This window comes from Syngnathus scovelli, chromosome 2, assembly GCF_024217435.2.
Source record: "Syngnathus scovelli strain Florida chromosome 2, RoL_Ssco_1.2, whole genome shotgun sequence".
Lineage (NCBI taxonomy): Eukaryota > Metazoa > Chordata > Actinopteri > Syngnathiformes > Syngnathidae > Syngnathus > Syngnathus scovelli.
Genome location: NC_090848.1, coordinates 3,937,912 through 3,952,201, shown reverse-complemented (window position 1 = coordinate 3,952,201; position 14,290 = coordinate 3,937,912). Strand labels below are relative to the sequence as shown.

At 43.3% G+C, this 14,290-nt stretch overlaps 2 protein-coding genes across 22 annotated transcripts; both read right to left on the bottom strand.

Annotated features, from left to right (window-relative positions):
- Positions 1-327: 327 nt before the first annotated feature.
- Positions 328-10,039, bottom strand: abi2b (abl-interactor 2b). Of its 21 annotated transcripts, none has more exons than XM_049753259.2 (12): positions 9,846-10,039; positions 8,251-8,418; positions 7,349-7,525; positions 6,575-6,592; positions 6,076-6,179; positions 5,160-5,306; positions 4,511-4,632; positions 4,161-4,349; positions 3,643-3,807; positions 3,092-3,175; positions 2,519-2,704; positions 328-1,919 (listed from the first exon to the last, which is right to left on the bottom strand). In XM_049753259.2, the coding sequence occupies exons 1-12, from the start codon at positions 9,960-9,962 to the stop codon at positions 1,744-1,746; spliced, it is 1,653 nt and encodes a 550-aa protein (XP_049609216.1). In that variant the 5' UTR covers positions 9,963-10,039; the 3' UTR covers positions 328-1,743. The 21 variants fall into 21 exon arrangements, with proteins under 21 accessions (XP_049609216.1, XP_049609215.1, XP_049609220.1 ...); XM_049753258.2 differs by having other exon boundaries at positions 4,511-4,635; positions 9,846-10,034; XM_049753263.2 differs by lacking the exon at positions 5,160-5,306 and having other exon boundaries at positions 4,511-4,635.
- Positions 10,040-10,633: 594 nt separating this feature from the next.
- On the bottom strand, positions 10,634-13,844 carry cyp20a1 (cytochrome P450, family 20, subfamily A, polypeptide 1). The gene is made up of 13 exons (XM_049753290.2): positions 13,665-13,844; positions 12,968-13,017; positions 12,670-12,836; positions 12,456-12,595; positions 12,216-12,383; positions 12,069-12,147; positions 11,841-11,953; positions 11,711-11,765; positions 11,525-11,645; positions 11,337-11,448; positions 11,206-11,270; positions 11,055-11,144; positions 10,634-10,976 (listed from the first exon to the last, which is right to left on the bottom strand). The coding sequence occupies exons 1-13, from the start codon at positions 13,734-13,736 to the stop codon at positions 10,820-10,822; spliced, it is 1,389 nt and encodes a 462-aa protein (XP_049609247.1). The 5' UTR covers positions 13,737-13,844; the 3' UTR covers positions 10,634-10,819.
- Positions 13,845-14,290: the final 446 nt, after the last annotated feature.

Here is a 14,290-nt window from a genome sequence, read left to right as displayed (position 1 = left end):
TGGCGGTCAGAGTATAAGATTGTTGGAACATGTCCTTCCTTTCTAATAAACATAACTTTTCACTCCTCATCTTCACTGTCAGCATCCTGTCTGCACACGTTAAGCCCACTTTTCATTGCTGTCGTTCTCCACCTCGGGGGCCTCAAGCGAAAATTACATTTAAGTCCCCATTTCTCTTCTGGCTGCCAGAGTGGTTTATAGGCGCCATCTCAAAACGAGTTCTGCATGCATTAGCTCTGTCTGAGCATGCAAGGCGACATGGAGCATTTCAAACAATCCTTTCTTTGATTCGGAATCTCCCAGACAATGAGAACCAGTGCAAGTGAATCCTTATACTGTATCTTTATTGTCTTTGTTCTCTGGATTTTACAAATATGAGACTCCTGCTTGAAAATGTGCAACACAATGGCATCACGGACTGTCACCTGTCCTCGTCACCAATGTCCCGAGGCGGATGTACACTACCTTCTTTGGATGAGGCGGGCCACAACTGCTTTTTAGAATATCACATCTTGCCATGTGGGTTTGAGGGGGGAAAGCACAGATAATCATGGCATGCAAGACTCACATACAGACCCACTGGAATAATTTTCTCTCTCTCTTTTTTTTTTTTTAATATAGAAAATAAAGTTTCTGGCTTAAGTACTGAGGCGGCGCTTATGCCGGACACTGTCAAGCGCATTTAAGATGATACACCCTTCACACTGCCGACAGACAACAAAAGTATGTGATGGTCAAAACCATGTCAACACAACAGGCGTCTTTTCATATTCAAGAAATCTCGTCACTTATATTAGTTCTTCTACATCGCTTCACTACAAACGCATGTTCTTTTGGTTAAAACAACTTGAGAAAAGTGGGGAGAGAAGCCATCCAACTCTATCCAACTGCAACGCACATCTCAATATGGCACAAGTGTCTTCAAAATAAAACGCATCATCACTGGTGGTGGAGGGGTGGGGCAAAAAAAAAAAATCACGGCATATCTAAAAATATTAAGACACAAATCATCACAATAGAGCCATTTTTTTTTTCCTTCAAGTAGAAACATGCCATTCTGCAAATCCTTTTCCGAGAAGTCAAACAAAAGCGAAATCAACCCAGGCGCTTCGGAACACTGCCGGTGGGCAGTTCCGAGCCGAGGGCTGATAGACTTCTCTTCTTCACCAGATATGCCGCACATTGTGCAACGGAGGATGGGACTCCTCACTTCTTTGGAAGGTCACGTGACCGCCCATTAGCGTGAACGGATAATACACACTTTCTGAAGCCACCGCATGTGCTTATCATGACCGTCGGTTGGTGCGGCACTTCCAACATAAGCCCGGCCCGCGTACAAACACTTGCTGCATGTTTCCGTGTTTGTCCAAGGAGAATTTTTTTTCTGTCCAATGCCTCTGTCCCGCCTTTCCGTTTTTTGACCGCTCGCAAAAATTCTAACTAAATAGTCGACTCTCAAATAATTTGGCCGAACAAATTCAAAGAAAATGCCTCGTTGCGTAACACTCTTCAAATCGACCGGCGGCCAGAAAGAAACAGAAGAAAGGGGGGGGGGGGAAATAGTGGTTGTTTGGGCGGAGAGGAGGACCGGGCGTCGGCTCTCTTCGGCGTCCCATCCCGGAGGTGATCGTGCTCTGTCTGTTCAAAGTCTGACCTTTAACCCTCGGCTCCCCCTCATTCCCTCCTCTTCCCGACTGCCTGCTCGTCTCCGTGGTTGCGCAGAGGAGGGGCGAGGGGCGTTTCTCAATCGGCGTAGTGCATGATGGATTCCACGTAGTTGCCCGGGAAGAGGCCCGTGGTTCCGTTCATCACGCCCTCGTACCAGCCGTCGTCGTTCTTCTTGATGACGTAGATGATGGCGCCTTCCTGGAAGGACAGCTCGTCCTCTTTGTCCCGACTGTAGTCGTAGATGGCCACCACTGCGAGACAGTCCGAGGAGGACAGTCAACAACCCGACATTTGCACTTAAAATGTGTGTCCATTTTTTTGAGGAGGGGATCCTTTTAGCTGTGTTAATGCAAATATATGAAATGTCTCATTGCAGAGGCTGGGGAATTTTGTAATTTTGTCAAATTTCCTCTTTGACATTCAATTGGACCTTTTCTACTGTTTTTGGACAATCAACATTGGTTAAAGATTATAACATTAAAGCAAAAAAAACCAAAATATTTACAAGTATAGACTATGTCTGTATGTGGCCATTTTGGCCATGAGCAAGCTGAACGATGAATAAAAATAGAAGGACTGAATGTTAACTGGTCCAAGTTCTTAGTTGCATGTCCAGCGAGGCAGAACAATACACTTTTCTTCCACTAGATGGCAGAAGTGACACTAAACCTGTGCATCCACCTGTTGCAATTTATACAACAGAATCAGCGATGCATGACTTCGAGCGTTTATCAAGCCCAGATGTCACACTGAATAAATAAATTTGGGCCTTACCATATTTTAGTAAATATACATCTTTATATTTTTTTTGCAGATGGTGTGCAGTTTGTGCAGTGCAGTTTGAGCCGACCTTTCTCCAGGTAGCTGCGTGGCGCCCAGGGAGGGTCCTCCTCGGCGTATGGATCGCTGTACTCCACCACCGCCGACTCCTCTTCTTCCTCGTCGTCCTCGTAGTCCTCCGGTGGGGGAGGAGGAGGTGTAGGGTCCTCAAAGACTGGCTCGTCCGCAAGAGGGGGCGGCGGTGGCACATCTGAGACTAGTTTGGGTGCACAAAATAAAATATTTAAGCACACTACAAAACCAAAGTATCATTTGGAATTGACACAAGAAGGTGGGCATTCCCATGCATTGGAGTAAAGAACCATGACATGCATGAAACAAAAAGATTCAATTGTCATTTTGCTGTGGGAAAAAGGGGCTTTGCAGGTTCAATGCGATTCTCTATAAAAGCCAAAGCAAGTGACCGAGGATGACAACTAAGAGGCCATGCTGATTTCAAGCAAGTCTGAAAATGACGAGGCTGGTTGTGGAAGGTAAATGAAGCTCTCCAAGTCACGACTTTGGGACAATAAATTGCCCAAATGTTGCCGTGACGACCGCGTGTACAGATGGAGGTCATGCAGAAGGTAGTCGAACCACTTACTGGTCTCCTGAACTCGGGCCACAAAGCCCATCAGGGGCAGCTGAGGGGTGATCTGCATGGAAGGGGGAGGGGGCGCAAGTGGGCCTGCAAGTGCCAAAACAGTGTTGAGATGGAGCGGGCAGGGGTAGTCGACTGAGCTCAGGTCATTTAAACATATGCTAAATATTCCTGATGAATAAGTGATGTGTATAATATGAGCACATTTTTTATATTTAAAAAAAAAAAACACCTAATTGGCGTTTTCTTTGTATTTCTATAGTATGACTTCATTTTGTGTCATTTTGGTAGCAAGAATCAATGTTGAAATGTTTCATATATTGCTTTGGCGCCACCTTGTGGTAATTTTAAACCCTTGAACAATTGATCCCATGTGTCTGAATGGCGTGCGACGTTATCCAGAACAGCAGCAACATAAAAAATAGACAGAATATTGTTTTCAAAGGTCTGAGAATATGAACAGAATTTGAAGCACATTCAACTCATAGAAGGAAAAATAAATAAATAAATAAACCTGAGCTGAAAAATACACAAAAGTGAGCAAAATTTTAGACCTTGATTTTGGGCAAAGTGTGGTCCACCGTTGAGCTGGTTCTGGTTCGGAGCCGTGTTAGGCTGGCCGGTGACGGATGAGGGGCGTCGGTACGGCAGCGATCCTCCCACATGGGCGTTCTGAGTGGGCTGCGCCGGGCGGTTCATGCTGTAGAATTGAGGAGCACCTGCCACCAAGAGGACACGGAGCACATTTAGAACACATTTTATCTTCTCCCTTTGAGAGAGCTCTGGGAAGAGGGGGGTCACCACTTTAAAATAAATACAACACAAGAAAAAAAGTAGTGGCACCATCACAAAGACTGAATTCTCATGCGCAACACATCATGACAGAACAGTTGTGAAGGTTGAAAAGATGCACGGGGGTGGGGGGGTCATGGGAACAGAGGCAGCATTAAGATGAGTACTCCCTAAAAAGAGTATTCCTTAATGAGCTGTGAAGTACTGCTTCACGCGTCCGCGTATGGACCATGAAGCTCAGCTGAGATGATTCGGGCTTTCCACGTTGGGTGACACTCACCTTGTGCGGCGTTTCCATAAGTAGCCGGTCCTGTGCCGGTGGGGGCTGCAGAGGGGGGGAGCTGGGGAGGGGGCGGGGGTACATGCGGGATCTCGGTAGGTGGGTTAGAAGCCTGAGGGGGGCCATCGAGGACAGGGGGTAGGGGACCAGGCGTGGTCGCGGTGTTGGGTGGAGGTTTAGTCGTGTTGGCTGGAGCGGGGTTCGGAAAAAGGTGCGAGAAAGGAAGAAGAGAAAGTGAAAGGTGAGGGAGAAGAGGAACGTTCTACAATCCTTCGGGAACATTCAAACTTTTCAAAGAGTGCACAGACGCCAGAGTGGTAGAATTGCGAGGGGGCAAACAAGGGCGGTACCTGGGAAGGCAGTGGGCGGGGCCGGGGTGGGCACGGCGATGGGCACGCCTACGCTGCCGCTGCCGCTGTTCTCCCGGCTGCTGCTGCGACTGCTGCTGGGGTGGCTGCCGCCGCTGCTCCCGCTGCTGGTGGTGGGTCAGCAAAGAGGTCAAAAGACACGCAGAAAGCCACATTGTGGGGATTCCACGTTTAGCACAGCATGAGCAACCACAGAGAAAATCACTCCAATGATGTCACAGATATCAAAAGCAGCCTAGCAAAAGCCGCACGGCTACGACAGCACACAAAAAGACAAATGTGATGCGCCGGAGTAGCGCAAAGCAGTGTTGCGGTGAGATGAGAATGGATGAAGCTAAAAAGATTTCATTTGGACTTTCTTGGCATTGCTCTTGCGCAACAGACGGAGATATTTTTTTTTGCTATCCTACATCAAACGATCGTCCTGAATAAGAGTTCCATCTTGGAGGTTATGTTACACGGGCCTCGTACTGCTGCCCGATATTTTAAGAGATTGAGAGTCAGGACTCGGAACAAGGACTATCGAGCGCTGGGTCAGGTTCAAGTGTAGGAAAGGAGACGGATAAAAGGGCGGGGCCTGTGTTCTACACATAGTGAGGCATGCTGGGGAGGGGGGGTGGAGGGGGGGTACCTGTACGTGCGGTTCCTCTGATTAACAGATGCATTGCGTGCTGGGCTTGGCAGGGGGTGCGCCATGTTGCGCGTCGGGCTTGAGACGTAGTCGTTAGGGACAACGGGAGGACGCACCGGCTCGAGCGTCCTATATGGGGAGTGTCTCCTGTGAGAGGGTCGAGGGGTTGGGGGTGGGGTGAGGTGGAGGGGCATCCACAGAGAATTGCAGGAGAAGGGAAGGGGGGGGGGGGGGGGAAAGGCGGGAAACAAACAAGTGCAAACTTAAAGAAAATGGGGAACGACAGGTGGAACATTGGGCCTGGCTGAGGGTAGCAACAGCTGGGCGCAACCGATGCACGACGACAACGCCTGACGCATTCAGTCGAAAGCTAGAAAATAAAATAGGCTGATGTGCTCAATTGACAAAAAATATATATAATTAACGGCTCAGGTGTAAAGGCAAAATATTGCTATGAAGAATATGTGGCAGTCGACAACGGGCAAGCCGATACCAAATAACTCAAGGAGAAAAAAAAATGTCAGTCTTTAGCCAAAGACCGCAACATCGGATCCATTATGGAGGTGCAGCTGTGGTGACATGCTTCTTGCAGAGACAAACACCGAGCAAAACCACACAGCAGAAAAGTCACAAAGCAGATGGAACACAATCACTGGCAAATCCAGCAAATTCTTTTCGCCAGACAAAGACCAAGCTCGAGACTCGGCAAGGTCCCCAAAAGCGACAAGCTGACCAAACAGGTTCCACGATCCAACAAAAACCTGGCAAAAAGCTCCTGCTTTGAAAGCTTTTGCTTGTGGTTGGATAAAGTGTTGACTTCCCGTCATCTCATGTTGGACGAGCAAAGCGAGTACTGGACAAGGAGCACAAAGACAAAGCAAACGGCGATGTGAATGAAAAATAAGAGATGACATACCCGAGGGTCCCTTTCCCACTCATAGGTGGGCTGGGAGGCTTCTGTGTTGGCGGGTTGGTGCGAGGGAGCCCACCGGCGCCGGCTTTCATGCTCTGAGCGCTGGCCTAAATGAAAACAAGATGAGTAGTGTGAAAAACAAGCTTTTTTTTTTTTTTAGACTAGCATCATTTCAAAAACAATCAAACAAAAACTTTTGAAAGGAGTAGTTGGGAACTCATTTTAAATCATAACTTGATGTTTCTCTTTGGTTGGAGTGACTGAGGTTTTGAAGTTGGAAGAAAAATAAAGAAAATCCAAATAATAAAAAAATTAAATACATATATCCCAGTACTTAAAATAAAATAAATAAAAATAATAAAATTAAAAAATATATATCCAACTACTCCTTAAAACGAAAATCCAAGTACTTCCACAGCAATTTCCAACTACAACAACAAAAGCGGCATTCAGAAATAAAAAAAAAAAAAAGTTTTTGAGGGGCCAGCTTTGAAAATCTTACCTTAAACCTTTGCAACCACTATGGTTGATTACAAAGATTAAATAAGGGGAGCAGAGAGAGGGAGAAAGAGAAAGAAAATCAGCAGATTAGTGCGCAATAGAAAAGAGGAAAAACAACAGCGCAAGCGTTATTCCCTTTTTAGAAGCCTTCAACAAGCATTTTCAAACATTATAGACAAAAAATAAGCAAAATGAAAATGTAAGCTGGTGTTCAGTAAGGCTAACATGAAGCATTATGTTTGCACAGATCTCACAAGATAATCCAAATGAATCTCCAAAGCATTAGCACAACTGATTAATGTAGCTGTCCAATTTTGAAATGGCAAATTGGCAACATTCGATGTTTTTCCCTAATCATCCCTAATTAAGTTTATTTTGCCTTTTTGCCTCCATCGGACCAGAATAAATCGAGTTGCCAGGCACTGGCACTGACAATACATTTTTAATTTTCAGATTTAATGTCGGAGAAAATCTTACTTGCGTAGTTACTTTTAGGCATTTTCTCTAGTATAAAAATCGAACTGAATATTTAACGTTTGAGATTGATGAATGGATGAATTAAAGTGGATAGAATTCAAAATATTGGATTAAAAAAAAACACATTGATTTCAATTTATTTCTGAATTTTTTTTTGTTGATGATATAAAACTGCACTTTATTGAAACTTAGCAACAAGCCACCAAAGTCTAGACCAGAACCCGGCAGTAATGGGCTCAAACACCGTTGAAAGCGCCCCGACATAAAACTAAGAGCCCCCTTTTTGTTTGGCTTTTACCTTGACTCCGTGTCCCATATCATCCAGCAGGCTGTAATCGATGGGCTTGCGGATGTAGCGCACCGGCCTCTCCTGATTGGCCGGCGCGATGATCTTGTGTGTGCGGGACGTGTTCTTGTTGGTGGTGAGGATGCCGATCTCCCGCCTGGCCACCTTCTCTTTGTGAATGTCCACCGTCTGAAGACAAACATGCTTGTTAGTTTCTTCCTACAGCATCATTTGAAGCAATATCTCCCAGAGGCTAATGCTAATTACCTCTCTAGCGTGTCAGTGGGACTTTAGCATTAGCACTGATGCTGTTTTTAAAACAAGGCTTGTTTTGTGTTTAAATGTTCAATCATGTAATTATTTGTGTGTGTATGTGTGTGAGAGAGAGTTTGGTTTTACTGTAAACTCTCATTAAAGCAGGGATGTCAAACTTATTTTTGTCGCAGGCCGCATCATAGTCATAGTTTGCTTCATTTAAAAAAATGAAAGATTGAAATCAAATCAAATATTTGAAAATGAAATTATTTTATAAAAAAATTGAAAAACTGATGACTAGTTTTCAAAACAGACTAATAAAAATGGTTTAAATATTTGAAAATGAAATATTGAAATAAAATGAAATATTTGAAAATAAAAATTATTTAAAAAAAAAAAAAGAATGGTAATAAAAATTGCTAACAATATCTGTTTTTTAAATGAAAGCAACTTGAAATTTTGTATCTGGCCCCCGGGCCTTGACATGTGTGCACTCAAGTGTCATTTAACAGTTGAAAGCACATTCGGGAAGGGCAGAATTATAAAACACCGCGTCACTTGGCTGATAAATCATCTCTCTGTAAAGCATGTTGAAATGGATCGCACGCAACAGGGCTTCTCCGTCCTATCTATGTGCATGTCAGCAGCTCAGGACCCACCTGAGAAATGTGGTTGATGGACGACTCCATGCGACGCAACTGCGAGGCCTGAATGTCCAGCATCTGCAGCACATTATTAGCCAGCGTGTTGATCAGGTAGGCCACGCTAGCCAGCGACTGAGTGGTGTAGTTCTTGGTCTCCTCCAGCGCTCGCTCCTTATCTGGGGACTGGAAGAGGCGGTGGTGACATTTAATGAATGGTGTGGTAATGACACAAGATGAACGTGTCTGCTCTAATCCCAGCTGACTTTTGAGCTAAAGGTCTTGACTGCTAGCTAATCACAGGGGACACATAGACCAAATCATTAGCAGTCACACCTCGAGAGACAATTTAGTCTTTAATGAACCTCCCATGCACCTAAGAGCTGAAAACATGATGCATATTTAATAAGACAAATAGAAATCGGAAGTGATGAAAAAAAAAACTTGACTTTATTAAATACAGCTTTGTGAATCGACCCCAGTGTGCAGATTGACATTTTCCAAAGAAGTACTGAAGCCTTCAAAACTTGTAGATGACGCATACAAAACAAAACGAGGAAAGGCTGGTGATTTTATGAGCGAAATCAAAGTGGCAAATGGATCGTGGCTGACATGGAAATTCCACTTCCCTGCTGACATCGAGGGAATGTATTGAGAGCGGTAAAAGCTGTGAAACTGCTATAATTCCACTATGACAACATACTTCGCATCAGAATGAAACAAAATCATTTTGTCACTGAGGGAAGTTGTCTTAGAAAAATCTTGATTTATTACAGGAACTTCAGCATGGCAGTGATTGTGTAGTCATATGGGGTGTGAAAAGCAGCACTCGCCTATAAGGCAACCTGTCAGACCTGCTCTTCCAGGATTTAAGAAAAATATTCCCAAACCCTGATTTTAGTAACATACCCGTGACAAAATACCTTTCACTGTACAATAAATTGCCAAGCAAACAATTTAGATTACAGATGCCAAACATCATCAACAAAAGGAGGTGTGAGGGTTAACAAACGTATCATACAAAAAAGACAAAAATGTCACAAATGCCACCTTCAAGTTGAATGTAATAAAGAAATATTATACGAGTAACTAAGATGAAAATAGGCAACGTGAAAACACCCCTTAAAACGAATTGAGCACAAGATCATAAATCAGCCCACTGCCACGGCTATGACAAAATGTGTCGCCCAAAGATGATCAGATGTACACCCGATTTCTCGTCCTCTATTCACACAATTCACCGATAGCTCGCGATTGTTATCGGAGATCCCAGTGATCAAATCAACTGATTATCAAGGCAATTCCAAACGTCGCAACCTGATGGACAGCTGCAAGCTATGTGGCTAGCACACTAGCCCACGGCGATTGGAAAAGTCGTAAAGGTGTTTTGTACCACGAGAGTGGCAATGATTTCGAGATCGTGTTTGTTAAACACACCCCGGGACAACGAGAAAGAGCCCGTGACATCGGCTCACTGTTGTTGGCTCTGATTTGAGCTTGGCTAACACCGCATCTCGTCGAAAGCACACTAGCAACAGCTACTCGAGCAGCGAACTGTAGCGCATGCGAATAGCCATTAGGAAAAACGAGTTCACATACCGGAAAATGCTTACCTGGACATAGTTGCTTTCGCAATATTCGGCGACTCTTTCCAAATTAGTAAAACTATCCAGCAGAGCGCTGCGACCTGCTGGAATCTCCTCTTCCAAAAGCATTTGTAGCTCCGCCATTTTCACATCTTTGGCGAGGCAGCGTGGTCTCACTGGCGCCGCTACGGTTGTGTGAGGTACTGCAAGTATGGGGTGGACAATCCTGTACTGTGTCTGATCTTTTTAATCTGATCATTTGGTTGCATTACAATGACACATACTCTCGGTTGAGCTGGAAACGCCTCGGGATTCCTCTGGTGGAGCTAGACAAAGTTGCTGGGGGAAGAGAGGGAAGTTTTCATAAATTGCTGCCTCTGCAACCCGACTTTGGTTAAGTGGAAGAAGATGAATGGATCGTGGATGGAGGAATGTTTTTGCCTGATGTTGTATCAAAATTTGTAATTTTATTTTCAGATACTAAAGATAGACTGTACGTCTCCCCCTTTCTGCAGGAGAGAGGTATATGCCATTACGGCCACAAAATAATTATTTTATTTTTAAATTTAAGTCCAATAATTCATTCCGATATTAAATTAATCTGTACGCAGTGTAAATTTATCTAATGTGCATGTTTTTCTGCACAAGGCAGCATTTTTGTGCCCCCCTCCCAAAAAAAACCAATTCTACATAGTTTTCTATTGGCGTAACATACAAGTCAATGGCGCTCTCTTGTGGAGTTTTTCTATAAAGACGAAATGCGAAAAGGCATAGAAAGGGTGTGTGTAAAATCTGTAAACAAAAGCATTTACACATTTACTGAATTTTTTTTTTTAATCCCAGGATTTTAAATTTTTAGTACACCATTCCTGTATTCTGAAAAGTCAAAGGAAACAATGTGAAGATACGATGAACATGATGGACCACGCATATCACAACTAGGTGGAGATGCAACCTACAAGTTGATCAGAGCCACCACCAATCAACAAATCTACAAACGACTAAGTTGAACTTCTCCTGCTGACAGTGATCCAGGTTTCTTCCTTTGGTGCTGAAACCAGCTCAGATTTGACCTCCAGGACTTGACCCTCCAACTGATGAAGCCTCATCCGCCGCACTAACGTGCTTAGCATGACAGTAGCTATCGTGTACGCAAATCTGTCAGGAAAATGCAAACAACTCAAATTTCAGACTGTTCCACTTGATGTATCTTTTTTCTTTGACGGCAATCATTACCTAAGTTCTGGACACGTCTGATTTCCAGAGAAACCAAGCAGAGAGAAAGTCTTTCTACTTGAATCTTCCTCAAACCGATCTGGGTTAAATCTGAAAATAAATCAGATTGTGTTGTAAATATGTCATCCTGAAGTGGTATAATAAAACAAACCTTCTTGCAGCGCTCCAGGTGTTGGAATCTTGCAGTACTACACCCAAAGCGTAGATCACCAGTGTCTGAAATATAACAACAGATTAATGTTGTATGACATGAACATCAGGAAAGCAAATAATATCCTGCACCTCTTTAGGGATGACGTGCTGATCAACTTTTCCATCCAACGCCTGAAGTCGGGCAGCAACGGGAGTCAACTTTGCAGTTCTCACCGTCTCGTTCAAAACCTGCTGGCAGTATCTGCTCCATGACAGAAAATGTGACAACAAATAGGAAGCGGACAAATGAATAGTTACGCTGATGACGAGATGTTTACTTGAGCTGAGGGATCTTGTCTAAGGTAACAGGATCGGAACCCAAAACATCTTCCAGCTCCTGATACAACCTATCCTGGACTTCTTCCGAGGTGGACAGGAAGTGAAGAACCCAGATACACACTGCCAAAGGACAAAAGTGACTCTCTTGATTATTATTTTTTTTTTGCATGCAATGCAACACGCACGGTTGGCGGTGATGACGCATCCGGCCAAAGTGAACACCATACAGTCCTCCATGATCTGAAACAAAGTTTGTGCAAATTATTTATTATTTATATATATTTAAAAAAAAAAAGTCCTTGGATGTGTACTCACCTGTCGCTCTGTGAGAGACGACTTTTGCAGCATGTCCACAAACACCATCTGCTTCTTATTGGCTTTTCTCTCCTTGGCCACAGACAGCAACACGGACTCCATCTCCGTCAGCGCTAAAAACACACATTTATTTGTTCACAGTGGCACATGTATCGAGTTTGTATATCCGTCCGTCTGTCCGTCTACAATCGAGTTATTTGGAAAACTAAGCCCAATGTGGAGCGACACCTGTCTCATAGAGCGTCTTTCGGCTGGAGCTCTTCTCCTGGGCGCCGTCCAAGTAACCTTTCCCAATTTCAGACCAGATCTGCCGGGATGAAAACAAAAAAAATGTTTCTTTGTGGATTCCGAGGCGGTTTAAGCTACACTTCGCACCGCGTCGTGATTCTTGCGGAAGGAAATGACTTGGGCGTCTTCACCGAAGCGCTCGCCGAGAGCGAGCTGGGTGACGGACTTCATGGAGAGACCCAACAGGTGGGCACATAGTGGGATGTGTTGACCCTCTGGGAAAGACACCCACTTTCCAACCAACTCCTCAATTAACTGGCAAACACAAGATGGAGAAATTGGCACCATGACAAGCGCTGAGATGTTGGTCTGTTTTGAAAATCACACCTTGAGAACCAAAGAAAAGTTTTTCTTGAGCGTCTCATTGATGGCGTTGTCATACATCTTTTTTCTGATGACGGCTTCGGTGACCCCTTCGCCCGATTGGTAACCGAGTAATGACTTCAGCATCGTCTCGAAGGAGTCAGCTGTGGGAAGCGGAGGAAACCCCAAATGAAGAACAGATCTGGCATTCTTACATGTTTGCAATGGTCACACCTACTTGTGTGGTTGGGGTTGATGTGTTGCCGCAATTGGTCGACGGAGCCCAGGCTAACCACCAGCCGCCGACCAAACCAGAACGAAGCCACAGAGCCAAATTCCTCGTGTAAAGCCACCAGGAATTCATGTAGACCGCCTCGGTTCACAATGTCTTGCAGGTTGCCATCCCTAAAGACACGACAGCCAGAAGCACACGCTCACTCACAGCTTTCAACGGCACTTGCGGATTTGAAAATTTGAATTTGATTGAGATATGAAAGTAGCAGAGTAATGAATAATAGAACATGCAAGTTGCTTACTTCTCATCGGAGGGATTGAGACCCGGGATGTCGGAGGATCTTCTGGATGACTGAAAACCAAAAATTAGACTTATTTATAATCATCACATGAACTCAAAGAAACACACACATTTTCTTTTTTATCCTGAAAGGACATTATATAATTATTTCAGTTTTCTTTTTAATCCGTCAGTCAAATGACCAATGATTTTCAAAGTGTGGTACCCAGGCTCCCTCTAGTGGTATGCAAAATAATCGCTAGTTAAGTACAGTTTAATTGTGTTTAACTTTAAAAGCCCAACTACATTTACATATAATAAAAACAACTAATACACATTCAATATGATCAATATGTACAGTTTTCTCATATTGTATTTTAATATTAACTATTAAATTATATTAATGTTGGTCATTATCGTTGTAATTAGTGTAAAATATTTGAGAGCCACTCTAGGTCTGTATAGAATTTTGCAATTTAATTATTAATTCAGAAGTTTATGCAAAAGAATTACGTTTCGCGAATGGTAAAGAGTACAAAGGGAATTAGTTTAACGTGGCACGCCTTAACTATCATTAAGGGGACATGTTGAAATGCTTGGCTGTGAATTTTAAATTGGTAATGTAGATATTAGTGTGCAAATGATATAACACACACTCGTGCAGTACAAGCACAACAAAGCCTCATAGCGAACTTTCAGTTCATTTACGGGTAACTTACCGGGTACAAATATACAACTAATCCAACCAAAACGACAATAAATGTCACAGCAAATATTGCAAAGTCCAACATGACTGTTCCCTACTAATAGCACTATTTGAGGCCGACTCTAAGAGAAATCAGATTCCCACGTCGACAGTGTACGAGTCGATCTGTGTTCGATTGGACAAGCCTGAGATTGGAACGTAAAGGGACGACTAATCTATTTCAGAGAGCATCGATTCCACAGATCCGTAACTCGATTATCACTACCGTAATTTATATTTAATTTATTATTATGATTGTTTATTTCTTTTTATTTATTAATTTACATCATCATACAAATTTATATCAACTTCCCGTATTTAACATTCAATTAAATTGTTTAAAAATTCCTTTTATGAAACTCATAATGTGCAGGCTAATTCTCACTTTTTAATTAAATTGCGCTATACAGGTTATAAATCACAACCATGGAAAAAGCTTTACAATGAATTACCTTGCTCTTATTTTTCTATCACAAAACCTGGAATATGAACAGGGGTGTGCAGACTTTTAATACCCACTGTACAAAATAAGATTCATTAAAAATCCCAGTTTACATGTTCAAAACGGTAAAAACATATATTGTCCTACCCCTTGAATGC

Coding starts and splice junctions, on each gene's coding strand:
- cyp20a1 (XM_049753290.2), bottom strand. CDS start 13,736: ATGTTGGACTTTGCAATATTTGCTGTGACATTTATTGTCGTTTTGGTT. Junction 12,596..12,669: donor CATCAACCCCAACCACACAA/GTAGGTGTGACC, acceptor CGCTTCCCACAG/CTGACTCCTTCGAGACGATG. Junction 11,145..11,205: donor ACCTGGAGCGCTGCAAGAAG/GTTTGTTTTATT, acceptor ATTTATTTTCAG/ATTTAACCCAGATCGGTTTG.
- abi2b (XM_049753258.2), bottom strand. CDS start 9,962: ATGGCGGAGCTACAAATGCTTTTGGAAGAGGAGATTCCAGCAGGTCGC. Junction 7,526..8,250: donor CCATCAACCACATTTCTCAG/GTGGGTCCTGAG, acceptor GTTTGTCTTCAG/ACGGTGGACATTCACAAAGA. Junction 2,705..3,091: donor GGCCCGAGTTCAGGAGACCA/GTAAGTGGTTCG, acceptor CACCCAAACTAG/TCTCAGATGTGCCACCGCCG.